The sequence below is a fragment of the Camelina sativa genome, chromosome 13, assembly GCF_000633955.1.
Source record: "Camelina sativa cultivar DH55 chromosome 13, Cs, whole genome shotgun sequence".
Taxonomy (NCBI): domain Eukaryota; kingdom Viridiplantae; phylum Streptophyta; class Magnoliopsida; order Brassicales; family Brassicaceae; genus Camelina; species Camelina sativa.
This window is the reverse complement of record NC_025697.1, coordinates 3435462-3447497: the sequence shown is the minus strand read 5'-3', so window position 1 is coordinate 3447497 and position 12036 is coordinate 3435462. Positions and strand designations below refer to the sequence as shown.

At 36.6% G+C, this 12036-nt stretch overlaps 3 protein-coding genes across 6 annotated transcripts in view; all 3 read right to left on the bottom strand.

Moving 5' to 3' along the window:
- Positions 1–5059, bottom strand: part of LOC104734867 — a 9601-nt gene extending 4542 nt beyond the window's left edge. Inside the window, exons 1-18 of one of the 4 annotated variants that reach the window (XM_010454532.2) lie at positions 4513–5059; positions 4080–4142; positions 3610–3935; positions 3383–3479; positions 3231–3308; positions 3079–3138; positions 2877–2981; positions 2571–2681; positions 2265–2306; positions 2007–2120; positions 1852–1928; positions 1228–1478; positions 1017–1138; positions 878–920; positions 661–752; positions 467–515; positions 235–305; positions 33–146 (exon numbers count right to left, since the gene is read on the bottom strand). In XM_010454532.2, coding sequence (XP_010452834.1) covers positions 33–146; positions 235–305; positions 467–515; positions 661–752; positions 878–920; positions 1017–1138; positions 1228–1478; positions 1852–1928; positions 2007–2120; positions 2265–2306; positions 2571–2681; positions 2877–2981; positions 3079–3138; positions 3231–3308; positions 3383–3479; positions 3610–3935; positions 4080–4142; positions 4513–4665 — 1968 coding nt within the window. In that variant the 5' untranslated portion in view covers positions 4666–5059. The remainder of the gene's footprint in view (positions 1–32; positions 147–234; positions 306–466; positions 516–660; positions 753–877; positions 921–1016; positions 1139–1227; positions 1479–1851; positions 1929–2006; positions 2121–2264; positions 2307–2570; positions 2682–2876; positions 2982–3078; positions 3139–3230; positions 3309–3382; positions 3480–3609; positions 3936–4079; positions 4143–4512) is intronic. The other 3 variants (XM_010454535.2, XM_010454534.2, XM_010454533.2) reach the window with 3 other exon arrangements.
- LOC104734865 (uncharacterized protein At5g08430) lies at positions 5867–9272 on the bottom strand. Its single transcript, XM_010454531.1, has 7 exons — positions 8433–9272; positions 8176–8276; positions 7905–7964; positions 7698–7748; positions 7431–7501; positions 6963–7288; positions 5867–6495 (listed from the first exon to the last, which is right to left on the bottom strand). The coding sequence occupies exons 1-7, from the start codon at positions 9067–9069 to the stop codon at positions 6068–6070; spliced, it is 1674 nt and encodes a 557-aa protein (XP_010452833.1). The 5' UTR covers positions 9070–9272; the 3' UTR covers positions 5867–6067.
- The window catches only part of LOC104734864 (KRR1 small subunit processome component homolog), a gene marked incomplete in the record, with an annotated part of 3053 nt that continues 833 nt past the window's right edge, over positions 9817–12036 (bottom strand). The window contains 10 exon segments of the mRNA XM_010454530.1: positions 9817–10039; positions 10136–10213; positions 10318–10461; positions 10725–10806; positions 10904–10986; positions 11134–11238; positions 11334–11372; positions 11515–11571; positions 11804–11872; positions 12000–12036. Of these exon segments, the coding sequence (XP_010452832.1) occupies positions 9917–10039; positions 10136–10213; positions 10318–10461; positions 10725–10806; positions 10904–10986; positions 11134–11238; positions 11334–11372; positions 11515–11571; positions 11804–11872; positions 12000–12036 (817 nt within the window).

Genomic DNA, 12036 nt, shown 5'->3' with positions numbered 1-12036 from the left:
AGAAAAAGGAACACATAAGGCAAGACTCTAACCGCAGTAGAAGAGGAGAACTTTTCTGTAATTACAGGATCATTATTAGGTTTGATGCTGTAGCCTTCTTTCTTGATAGACAATGTAGCTGCTTCCCATATATCCATATAACCAATCTGTTTCAAAAGAGAGATCATATAGTAAAGAGGCAAACCAAAAAACACATATAAAATTGTAAAAAATGAAATAAGAGAACTGTCATACTGAATAGGTTACTTTGTATAACGCATGACCATTATAAAGACTCTTCTCTATATGGCTTTGCATCTCTGGATCTGAGAAAATAGAAGGAATAGATTTAGAAAAATAACTGCGAATTACGCTTTACAAGAATTTTTCTTATGATTATCCAGGAACCCTTAGGTATGGATCAAACAAGCCACAGATTGAGTTTAAGTACATGAGCGACCAAAAGTTTCTGAGTAAAAGCACTTACGACATGTGATCTTGCAATTCTCATTGGCGAAGACCCTCACAAGCTCCCCCTAGAATCAGATAGAAAAGCCGAAAGAATTAAACAACCAGACACTTAACAAAATGGTAATCACATCTAGCACAATATTAAAGTCCCCAAACATAGCTTTAGAAGTATTCTCTTATTCCACAGAGAAGATTAAGTAAAAAATAAACCTTGCGGTTCTTGTCATCCAAGGGGTGAACTTCAATAGCAAGGTATAAATCAACATCATCGGCAGTGACAAGATAATTTGGCCTCTTTGCTCCTGCGTTTTGAATATTGTTAACAGTCAAGCTCTTAGATATTTTCTTCTATCGCCATATTTAACTGTAAAGAAAAACAGAAAGACAATCCTTGGAATAAAGCAAGGGTAGTAGGGAAAATGTGTACCATCAATGTAGTTTACTGATCCATCCTCCAAATGTCGTACCCACTGAAATTTCAAGAAAGGGAGTACCGGAGAAGATATATTAAAAATGCAATTTGACGTAAACTTGGTAAAAACTAATACTTTCAATTTCGCATGCACCTCAAAATTACATTTTGTCGTTCCATTGATAGAGTGACCAGAAACCTGAAGCTCTCGTCCAGGAAATGGTTCTCCTGATATCTGTAAGTCTGCTATACCTGGCAATGGATCCTCATCTGCAGCTGTCAAGAGTGATTTACAATATTCAAAACAAAGTGAAAGACAGTGATGGAATTGGTATTATGCCACTATTATAGCTATTAACCATTACCCTCGGAAATTGATGAAGATGGTTCCTCAAGAACTGGGGCCAAAATCGGATAATTTGAGGGGCTTGGATCATCAACAGCCACATAAGTCGAATTTTCCAAAGTTTGATTTGTATCCGCTTGTTCTTCTGCATATGCATCATCCATAAAAGTATTGCTGAGGGGCTCACGAAACTGAACACGATTATTTGGTCCATGAGATTCATCTTGGTTGAGAGCTGGCTGCACAGGCATCTGGAAGGCTGGCGACCTACTGTTACACAAGACACGTTTGATCATTTAACAAATTTTAACATTGCAAATCAAAAGCATTCATCCACTATTAGCTGCATTGCATAAAACCCAGTCAAGGACTCAGAAAATGTTACCATGCTACAAAGTTAGGTTTTTCATGGTTATCTAGAAAGAAGAAAAGTAACAAATGTTCAAAGTGTCTAATTGACACAGAAACTTGACAATTTGGACATGCATAATATCAGCATTTAGCTTCGCCCAGCCCATCACCCAAAAAATTACAATATTCATTGCTTCCAGCATCATCTTTACATCCCTTACTCTTGGTATTAGTTAAGAATCACTACTAACCCGGGTCTCCAGGAATCAATAAGAAGTTAGTGCATTTATACCTCTCGGGATCATCAAAATGGTAATTACTTGCAGCTGAGCCACCACGCCCATCTTGATGATGGTGTTCCGGATCTGTCTAATGGAAATCAAAGAAGGATATTTGAGTTTAAGTCACTTAAGCACATTGATAGGACATTAAGGAATATGAACTTACTGAGTATCTCAAACCCACACCAACAGGTTGATATGCTGACAAAGGCGACGCATTTGAGTGATTTACATCTGACTGCCACGGTGCTAACTGGTACTCTGTCTCCTTTAGCTTTGTCTAATACCAGAAAAGAAAAAAGATCAGAACAAATCACCTGATCATAGATCAGTAGCCAATAGCTCCAGCAAATACCATGGGACTAAACTGTAATTACAAACGCTGAAATATGGTGTCAGCAAACCCCATACCCGCATATCATACCTCAGTAAGATGGAGCTTCTCCTGCAGATGCCTAAATAGAACCTGAATATGATGTAAACATCAATCACATGCGGTGACGGGAAAGAGACAATAAAAAACTTCACCCCCCACATCAAGGAAGCAAGGATCTCTATCAGTCACTTTAGTTCTCTCTATGGTGCTCAAAAGTTACTGAGGAAACCATTTTATCACTTTTTCTGTATTGTTTTTTACTTTAATGAATTTCAAGGGAGGCAAAGTTGACAAGTCTCCAGCCAAAAACTACTATTCAACAGAAAATCATTTTGTAGAGATTTTGGTTCTAACCTTCACACTGCTAACAATAGACTGAGAATCAGAAATTTGTGGATGCAGCGAATATTCTGACAGAAGAGGCAACAAGTACGACACAAAAGTAGATCTCTCTTGCTCTGCAGCCTGATAGAACCAAAAGGCATTTTAAATATAGATTTATAAAATGAAAGTGAGATGTCAAAGACAAATTTGAATTTTTGCCAATTGAACCCTTAAAAACGATCGGTAAGAAATGATGATAACTGGATTCCAACCAAAAAGGATTATAAAACGAACTATAAACGAAAGAAAAGTGTACCCAAAGATACAAGATAATACCTGTAAGGCATATGTTAAGCGAATATTTTCCTCAATGATCTCTTGTCTGTATGAGAGAGATTTTGATGCAGCATCAATAAGGTCTTGTTGTTGTTGATCAAATGCCTGTCACAACAAGAAGGAAAAATAGTCCCTAAGTGTTACCAGAATAAGTAACTAACCATGTGTACAGATTTAAAAAAAAATAGAAAGAGAAGCTCACCAAACGCATGTGCGCAATACGTTTTTCTAAAACATATGTTTCATTTCGTATTTGGGCTTCCTTAAAAAAAAGGCCAAAGGGTTAGTTAAACAATGTACTTAAAATCAACCACGTCTGCATAAAAAAACTAGAGATTAAAACAAGCGATTCACCTTGACAGAATAATCAGCAAGATATTTTCGTAAGCGCAAAATCTCTTGGTCCTGTTCTTGGACCTTGTGAATGAGCTCCTGGATAATTGTATAGTTAGGGAAACATTCTCAGACTTTCAATAGAAAGGAAAAAGAGATAGTAAGAGTGTGACCTGCTTCCATGCGGTGCCCGAATTATTCACTCCACCTACTGGCATCAACTCATGAGAAAATGAGTTGATGTGCGAGTGATCTCCTTCCAATAGCGGTCTAACAAAGGAAAAACAGATTTTGGTTACAACTTACAAGAATACACTCTGCCTTCATGTTCATATAGCTTAACCATGCGATAAACATAAAACTGCATTACGGGGGCCAGTGTTCATAAGAGGTTCAATACCTCATAGGAGACAATGATATTGTAGATGGCGACGAAGAAAATTGAGAGGCTCCCGCAACACCTACAGTTCCTCTGACAATGCCATTAGTCATGATTCCCTCAGAATGGTCTTCAGAACGATGACTCACAGTAGCTTCCTCTCCATTTAGATACACTTGCTGATGAACAACCAGCATACCTGACGAATCAGCACCTGAAGCATTGATTTTTCCCTTCCCCCGGTCAACTGGATTAACACCAGCGGCCAAAAGGTGTAACGGGGAAGACCCACCGGTTGTAGCATTCGAGTGGAGATCAGATGTCTGAGGCAAGGATTCTCCTGATTTCTAAGGAAGATAGAGACAAAAAAAACTACCATATTAACACACATATATACCACAACTTTGGTCAGAGAAACCCAAAACGCATGCCATGGAAATGTCAACAGAAATCAGTCCTTTCACCAGAACAATGAAAATCAAACGACTTACATATTTGGCAAGCTCCAGATATCTTCTCTGAAGCTCAGCCTTTAAGAGGTTATTCTCCTCCACCTGGTCATAGATAAAGTCAGAGAAGAGCAAGAACAACTATCTGCTGGACGCAAATCACACTCTGAGCCCAAATCATTTCCCAAGTAACCAACCATTTTGCAGTAGAAAAACAAGAAATTCATAAATTGACCTTACAACCAAAGTATACTACTTTCTATTCCCTGGCATTAGTTAAGAGCAAACCAACCTACATTTTCTTCAGATATACTAATATGCCCTAAAGAAACTTACACATAACCTTGGAAATATCTTAAAGTGACAACATGAAGTGATTGAGCAGAGTTCCTCTAAAGTAAAAAAGTGTTCTCATTTGAAACAATTTCAGAGACACAAGAGGAGATAATGAATCTAAATAAGAAGAAAGAGATACCTGCTGCTTGATTGTGGCTTCTGCTGCTTCAACAGCTTTGATAACTTGAAACAAGCTATCGTTTTTAACGTCGTTTTCATGGGAACCAGAAGATTCTCCGAGACCCACTCCTGAAAACCTCTGGGCAAATCTTTCCTCATGGCCGTTGTCCATATTTCACGAATCCGAAATCGAACCCCTCGAGAGAAACTGAACCCCCAAAAAAAAAAAAACACAACACGGCTCCAATTCCGGACTAGTTCTCAAAATCTCATCTAGGTTTTCGAGTAACTAATCACCCATTTAAGGTATTATTATCCGAAGAGAAGCTTCGAGATTTTCAATACTAGTGAGAATTGAAAAAAAAACGAGCTTGGAGATTGAGATTAAGGTTAAGAAAGTATAGTGTATGATTTAGAGAAGGAATGATGAGTTTCGAATCATACGAAAAGGAAACAAAAATGGATTTTAAAATGTTTCTGCATCTTCTTCTTCTTCGAGCAAACTCTCTTATGGAGTTGTATGTGAGAGTTGTGGTGACCTCAGAATTGGGTTTCTCAATTTTATTTTTTTGGTTCCAATTCTAATTATTAAAGTTGTTTTCTTCTCTTTAATAGTGTTTTATTAGATTTAGAATATTCAGCACTCTTACTCATTACTGTCTTTAAATTATTTATCATTATTATTACACCAAATTTATTTGTTTTTTTTTTCTTTTATTGTAATAACTTTTGGTTTTCTATTTTTCTTTTTTTTTTGTAACTAATTATAGTTTGATTTTACTCTCAATTTTTGAATAATTATTTTATACGACTTCCGTTTTATTTGTCGTTTTAGAATTAAATTTTGTTTCATATTATTTGTCGTTTTGTATTTACAAAATTTATTACTTATATCAAACAAAATAGTGCAATAACTATTTTTAGTTTTTTTTTTTATTTTTCTTTTAGAATTAGATTTTTTATTTCATACTATTTGTTGTTTTATATTTGCAACTTTTTTTAACTTAGTTATGTATATCAAATAAAATAGCGTAATAATTATTTTATATTTTTTCGTTTTTATTTTTCTTTTTAGAGTTAAAATTTTATTTTATATTATAGCGTATTAATTATAGATAAAATAGGTTGAAAAAGAAAAAAAGAAAAAATTGGTGTGAAACAATCTTTTTAATTTTGGTAAAACTACCAAGCAATATGAAATGAGAGAATACATGTAACGTTAAATCACATAAACCAAATTAACACCTATGCTTATTTGGAAAACACTCGTTATCAAACATTAGTTTAATTTCCATATCTCTTTTTTTCTTCCTGTTTCAGACTTTTTCCAACAAGATTTACTATAAATGTAAGACAAGATTCTGCAAAATCAATGATGGGATCAAACAATTGTTTATACTCATGGAGTCAAAGGTTATATAACACTCTGTGAGCTTCACATCCTTTTTTCATTCGCTGTTTACTTAAAAGGAGGAGCAAAACCTACTGCAGCAATTCGAAAATAAAAACAGACGGTAACAGCTAACTCAAACCACTCTTGACTGAATCTAATAGTCTTCCAAGTATTCCATTAGTTAAACTCGACGAAGAACATCGGTTAGTAAAACTGCCGATTCCATGCTTTGTCCTGTCATCCAAACCCTGAAGGTTCTGCTGAAGTAATCTGCGTCGCTCCAAGCTTTGAGTTGCATGAGGGAGAAAGGTCCCTGTATATGACCCTGCGGATCGTTGTATAACCAGTTTAACTTCTCTTTATCATAACACGGAACCTGAACATCTTCAACTCTAGGGTCAAGGGTCTCTCCATCATCGTTGTCATCTTCTTCATCATCGCTCAGTTCGATTATCTCTGATGGATTTGGTTGAGCTTGAGATACGTTGTTGGGATTAGTTACTGATATACTTGACTGAAGCTGAGAAACTTCAGACTCTTTAATCGGCGTCTCTCCTCCAGTGATGCCATTTGCTGGCTGCTCCACATCTCCATGAAGATATTCATCACCTGTAAATTCAGAAGAATGGGGGTTGGTATCAATTGCAGAACCATCTCATCCTTTTAAAACAGGTTTGAATACTATACAATATAATAAATCAGACCAACCAGTTGACGCAAATCAATCTCGAATCTTTAAAAGATCCCTATGCCAATTTCTTTCTGAAAACCAGCATAGCTACAAAGAGATTGTTATATCTCTCTTCAATTTTCACTAGCATTCTTTGCTCGGCTTTTTGAAGTTTCAATAATCAATTCCTATGGCTTGAATTTTACAATTTTCAGGTATATCTAAAATTTTCTATTGCAGAGCAGTAATATCACTGTCTTCTCAACATCCATAACAATAGAAGGCAGATAAGATGCAAGTATACCGTCACAGGCAAGACAAGTCAAAGCTAAAGATGAGTAGCATGAACAATGATGGTAAGATGCAACACAGTAAAACAAGTAACCTTATAAATGTTATGACGCACCTGTAGAAGCAATCCAAGTTGGCAATCTCTCGTTTATTTCCATAGCATGAGACGTGATTCCCGGAGTTGTGCTGGGGTTTGATATTAGATAGCCATTACATTGTTGATCTTCTCCACCAAAGAGGTTGCGGACTTCTGGGGTTTCTTGGATGCACGATAATGGAGATTCACTCAATTGTTGCTCGTTGTCACTATTATGAGCCTCAGGGGACGCTTCAGGGTTTGGTACAAGTTTCTCTTCAATAACTTCTGGAACTTCACGGAATAGCCGGGCCTGTTCTTCTGGATTTTGAAGGAGAACCTTCTTCTCCAGGTACTCAGACAGCGTAACAACTCAATAAATCAAGGAAAAACTCTAATCAAAGACGTTTTTTCTTATTTCAGATCTCATTATCACTTTCAACGTAACAATATTCTTCATTGAAAATTAAAACAATAGAAACATATTATAACGTCATAGAAGGATATTCTCTTCGCCATCCCTTCTCATTGGCCCGATCAATAAGCCTTTGTAACTGAATAATTTCTCTTCCAAGCCACTAAAAAGGCAGTCACCAAAAATTGACGGTCAGTTAGAAAAATGAAAGACCACAAGTCGCTTTTTTCTGCTTAACAGTTAAAAGTTGATAATTGTAAAAAGGACTGTGCTTCATGTGCTATCATTGTAGTCACATTCATAAGCATGATGAATAAGATATACAGAAATGAAGCACGAGAGGATGTTCGCAAACATACGTGTTTTGTCTGATCTTCATGTAAACTTCTAGCTTTTTCTTCCATCTCCACCTATTGAAGGTTCAAAATGAACTATGATTTAAGAACTACAAAATCTGAAACGCCATGACAGCAAGGCTAGCAAGTCGATGGGATTTATAAATGAAATCTAACAGAGAAGGCTGAAAATAAATATCTGTCAAACCACAACAAAATGGGAAAACTTACAATTGTAGGCTTCTTAAGAAGCTCGTTCTTTATTCTCTGCTGCAAATCTTCACATTCTTCCTACAAACAAGTTTACATAATGCTATGATAAATTTTAATAATATATTGGCTAGAATGGGCGTTGGTCAAATATTGCAATCATGAATGACAATTTATGTAACTAGAAAAGAGAAGCCCAGTGGCTGGTTCTCATAACACATGGACACCTGGCTCTCCCATTGATCAGAAGAAAAAGAATTTGCAGAATGAAAATTATATCAAAGTAAATTACCTGGGAGAAATTATCATCAGAGAGCACAGATATAGAAACGTCTGTCATATAGTTTGTAACCTGAAGAAGAAAATCATCAGTCCCATGTTCCTTCTTCACGCCTAGATAACAGACAAAACAAAAGCACAAAGATAGCTCAACTTTCTACAGAACCAGAGATATGTAAGCAAAAGAGACATAATCACATCTTGTTCCATAATAATAACGAATGAGGCCAACACAATCACAAATCAATAAAGAACATTTCAGAAAATTACCTGTAACCTGAACAAGCTGATAAGGGTTCTTCTGAAGATAATCATTAGGGTCAGACTTAACCCTCACAAAACTCCCCAACATTTTACCCTCAAAAGTGTCAGGAGACTTGAGCAGTTCCTGAACTAAACTCTTTCTCAAGTAGAGAAGCTTGATATTATCACTGACAATCGCAGCAAAAGTACCTCTAGCTCTAGGTTTCTTAACAACAACCTTAGTCCCCATTTTAGCTACCTTATCCGAGTGACAAATGATCTGCGGCGTCTCATCATCGTAAAGAAAATCAAAATCCGAATCATCCTGATTCTCAGCGTAATGCTTTTCCAGCAGATCATAGACTCTCATTCGGAAAATAGTCCTAGTCCCGAAAAGAGAAAGCAGCCTTCGGTCGCATTTAACTTTCTTTTTATTAGAAAGATCCAAAAGACCTTCCTTTGCAATGTACTTAGCAATGGTATCAGTAACATCATAGCGAGAGATCATATCAGTAGTATCTTTACCAAGTGATTGGAGAAACTCAATGAGTTGTCTCGAACCCCATCCTACAAATTCGAATCTTTTAGGTCTAGCTTTTCTTTTCCTGGATGATACTGCAGATACATTATTATTACCCTCCTCAACCCAAGTTATATCCCCCATTACTCTTATCTCTCAAAACCTAAGAAGAAAATAAAGAAGTCACACACCTCTATCTAGCTTTAAGAAGTAATTTACCAAACTGGAAGATGGAAAAAAAAAAAGTCGTTGCGTCGGGAGGAAGAAGATTCAATCCACCGAATTGAGGAAATGCACGAATTGAGGAAGAACAATCCACTGAGCGAATCGCCGCTCGAGAGTGGAGCTCTCCGNGGGGGGGGGGGGGGGGGGGGGGGGGGGGGGGGGGGGGGGGGGGGGGGGGGGGGGGGGGGGGGGAGAGAGAGAGAGAGAGCTCAGATTCTCAGGCGACTTTGATTAGGGATGAGATGGGGAGGGAAGGACCAGTGGCACAGTAAAGCATCTTCACCATTCACCACGTGCCCTCTTCTTCTCCTTTTTAATAAAAAAGATTCTGATTAACACTTAACTAATTAACAGAGATAATAATTTTAATAACCCGGTCAAAACCCAAAAATGGAAACAGAGCAAACAACTGCAATATCGTCGTCTACATCAACTAATTTTACAAAATTAATTTCATTAATTACCAACGATTTAACAGGTTGTTAATATATGTCATTTAAATCTCGTAAAGATATCTCTGCGTATATAAATATTCCGTTCTAAATTTAGAAAAATAAAGATTTTGAAACCACAAAAAAGGAAATTACGAGAATAATAGGAGTAATAATAGAACGAAATTACTCAGATAATTTTTGAACTTTTTTTTATAACATCATCACCTGCAACTGCAATGAATCCATAAAAAACAAAGTTTCAACTTGTTTTATAGCTTTGGACACATATATGTTTCAATATTTTTTTGAAAGATAAAAACAAGTTTTAGAATTTAATCTCTATTCTTTTTGGATTTCTTCTTGGAAGGTTTATCAGCAGATGGAGCATCAATATAATCCTCTGCATTCACTCTCTCGTGTGTCTTCTTCTGCTTTTTCAACTCCTTTGTCTTGCTCTGCATATATCATAACAACAAAAAACCAACTCAGTACATGTTCCCCAAAGCAACACAAGAGAGAGGTGTGCCGGTTATTACAGATTTCGTTTTTACCTTCAAAGAGTTTGTTAACTCGTTTATATCGCTCTTTCCATCCTCTGAATTGGTTGACTTGTTGTTGTTCACAGGTTCCTGCCATAACCAATCAAACAAAGTCAAGTGTTTGGAATTTTAAGGTTTTGGGATTAATTTAAAGGTAGAGAGACGCGATTTGACAATCAAATTAGGAGAGAGACCTCAGGTGGGAGGAATGAGGCATCTCTCTTTCTTTTGTTTTCTGTACTCTTCTCTGTCTGTTTCTCTTGCTTCTCCTGCCATTTTTTCTCTGACTTCTTTTTGTCACTCATGAAGTATTCTCCAGACTCCAATTGTAAATCAATCTGGAATGAAATCATATAACAAGTTCAAAACCACGCATTAGCGTCTAACCTGAAGAACGAACAATGATGGACTTGCAAGGCCCAGAAACCAAAAGACTAGAAAGCGACACTAAACAGCGCAATTATAGTAAAACCATGTTGAGAAACGTTGTAACATACAGGGTTCAACAACCTAGAAACACAAACGAAAAACATGCAATAGGAGGATATGGACAACAACGATATAGGAATTGGTAGATAATTCACATAAGCAATTTTCTTACCTTGCTAGGCGGTTGTGGAGGAGGGAAAGGTGTGTATGGCTTCTTCTCCTTGCTTTTGGGCTTCTTTTGCTTAACATTTTTCCTGACAAATCAAATTTGAAATGCGCTCAACTCATGAGTTACTGACGATTTAAGAAATGTCACTCAAAACACTAATCAATAAATTGAGAGTCCCATACTTCTTGAATGTGGGAAGAAATCTATCCCAGCTTTCAGTTGCAAGAGCTGGATCCTTCATCAGTTCCTTTTTGATCATGAGTGCCTGCATAACCAAGTTTACAAGTATATGAATGATGAATCCATTTGACATGGTCTAATGAAAAAGCTTCTACACCAACTTCTCGTGATTGTGGTATAAGTGAAGCACATAGAACTACCAAAAAATAAGTGAGAGATTTTCCATAAAAACCTTTATATGGTATACAGGATGCATTTTATTCTGTACGCAGTCTTCCACAATCTTTCTGATTTGTTTGAGACCTTTCCATGAACCCATTGCGGCTACAGTACTTCCCTGTTAAATCCACGGAGCAAGTAAATATAAAAAAATCCAAAGAAACAAAAATGTACGACTGAAGTGAGACATTTGCAAAAGAAACACATGATTACCTGAACTAGAATGTAGCAGCTGGTTAATATTTCCAGCGCCTGCAAGAAACCAAAATTATTAAGCCTCAAAACACATAAGCATACGACAACAGTTTCGCACAACCTCTTAAGCATTACACGACTAGTATCACTAAACATGTCTCTGTTAAACATAGGACTTTGAACCAGACAGTTGACAAACCTTCAAGGTAGAGGAATTAGGACCCACAAGTCGCTGCCTTCTTTTAACAAATCTTTCCTGCAAAGATAAAGTCTATATTAGGACCTGTTGACTATGCATGCTATATACAGATTAACATTACATTCAATCAATTATAAAGAAATCACATGTTTATCGTAGAATGTGATATCAAGGAGCTATAGATTGTCTTTAGAAAATTGAAGTTATCAAAATGCAAGCACAGGGGTGAGTGAGATAATTGAACTTAGGCCCTCATAATTCAGTCCCCGAGAGTAAGAATGAATTGTACCTTATTCCGAACCAAATTACCAATCTTGATGATATCACACTGCATCTCATCGTCTAGAATCTTAATAGCCTGTAATGATGCAAAGTGAAAAGAAGATCCATAACCACAAATATCAGAAAGAAACAGACTTCCAATTGCATAGAAGAACAAACACATAAATTTGTTAGAACCTAGAATTGTAACAACGTAATAATACCTGAGGAGCAGGGACACTTCTGGAAAGAAGCTTAATC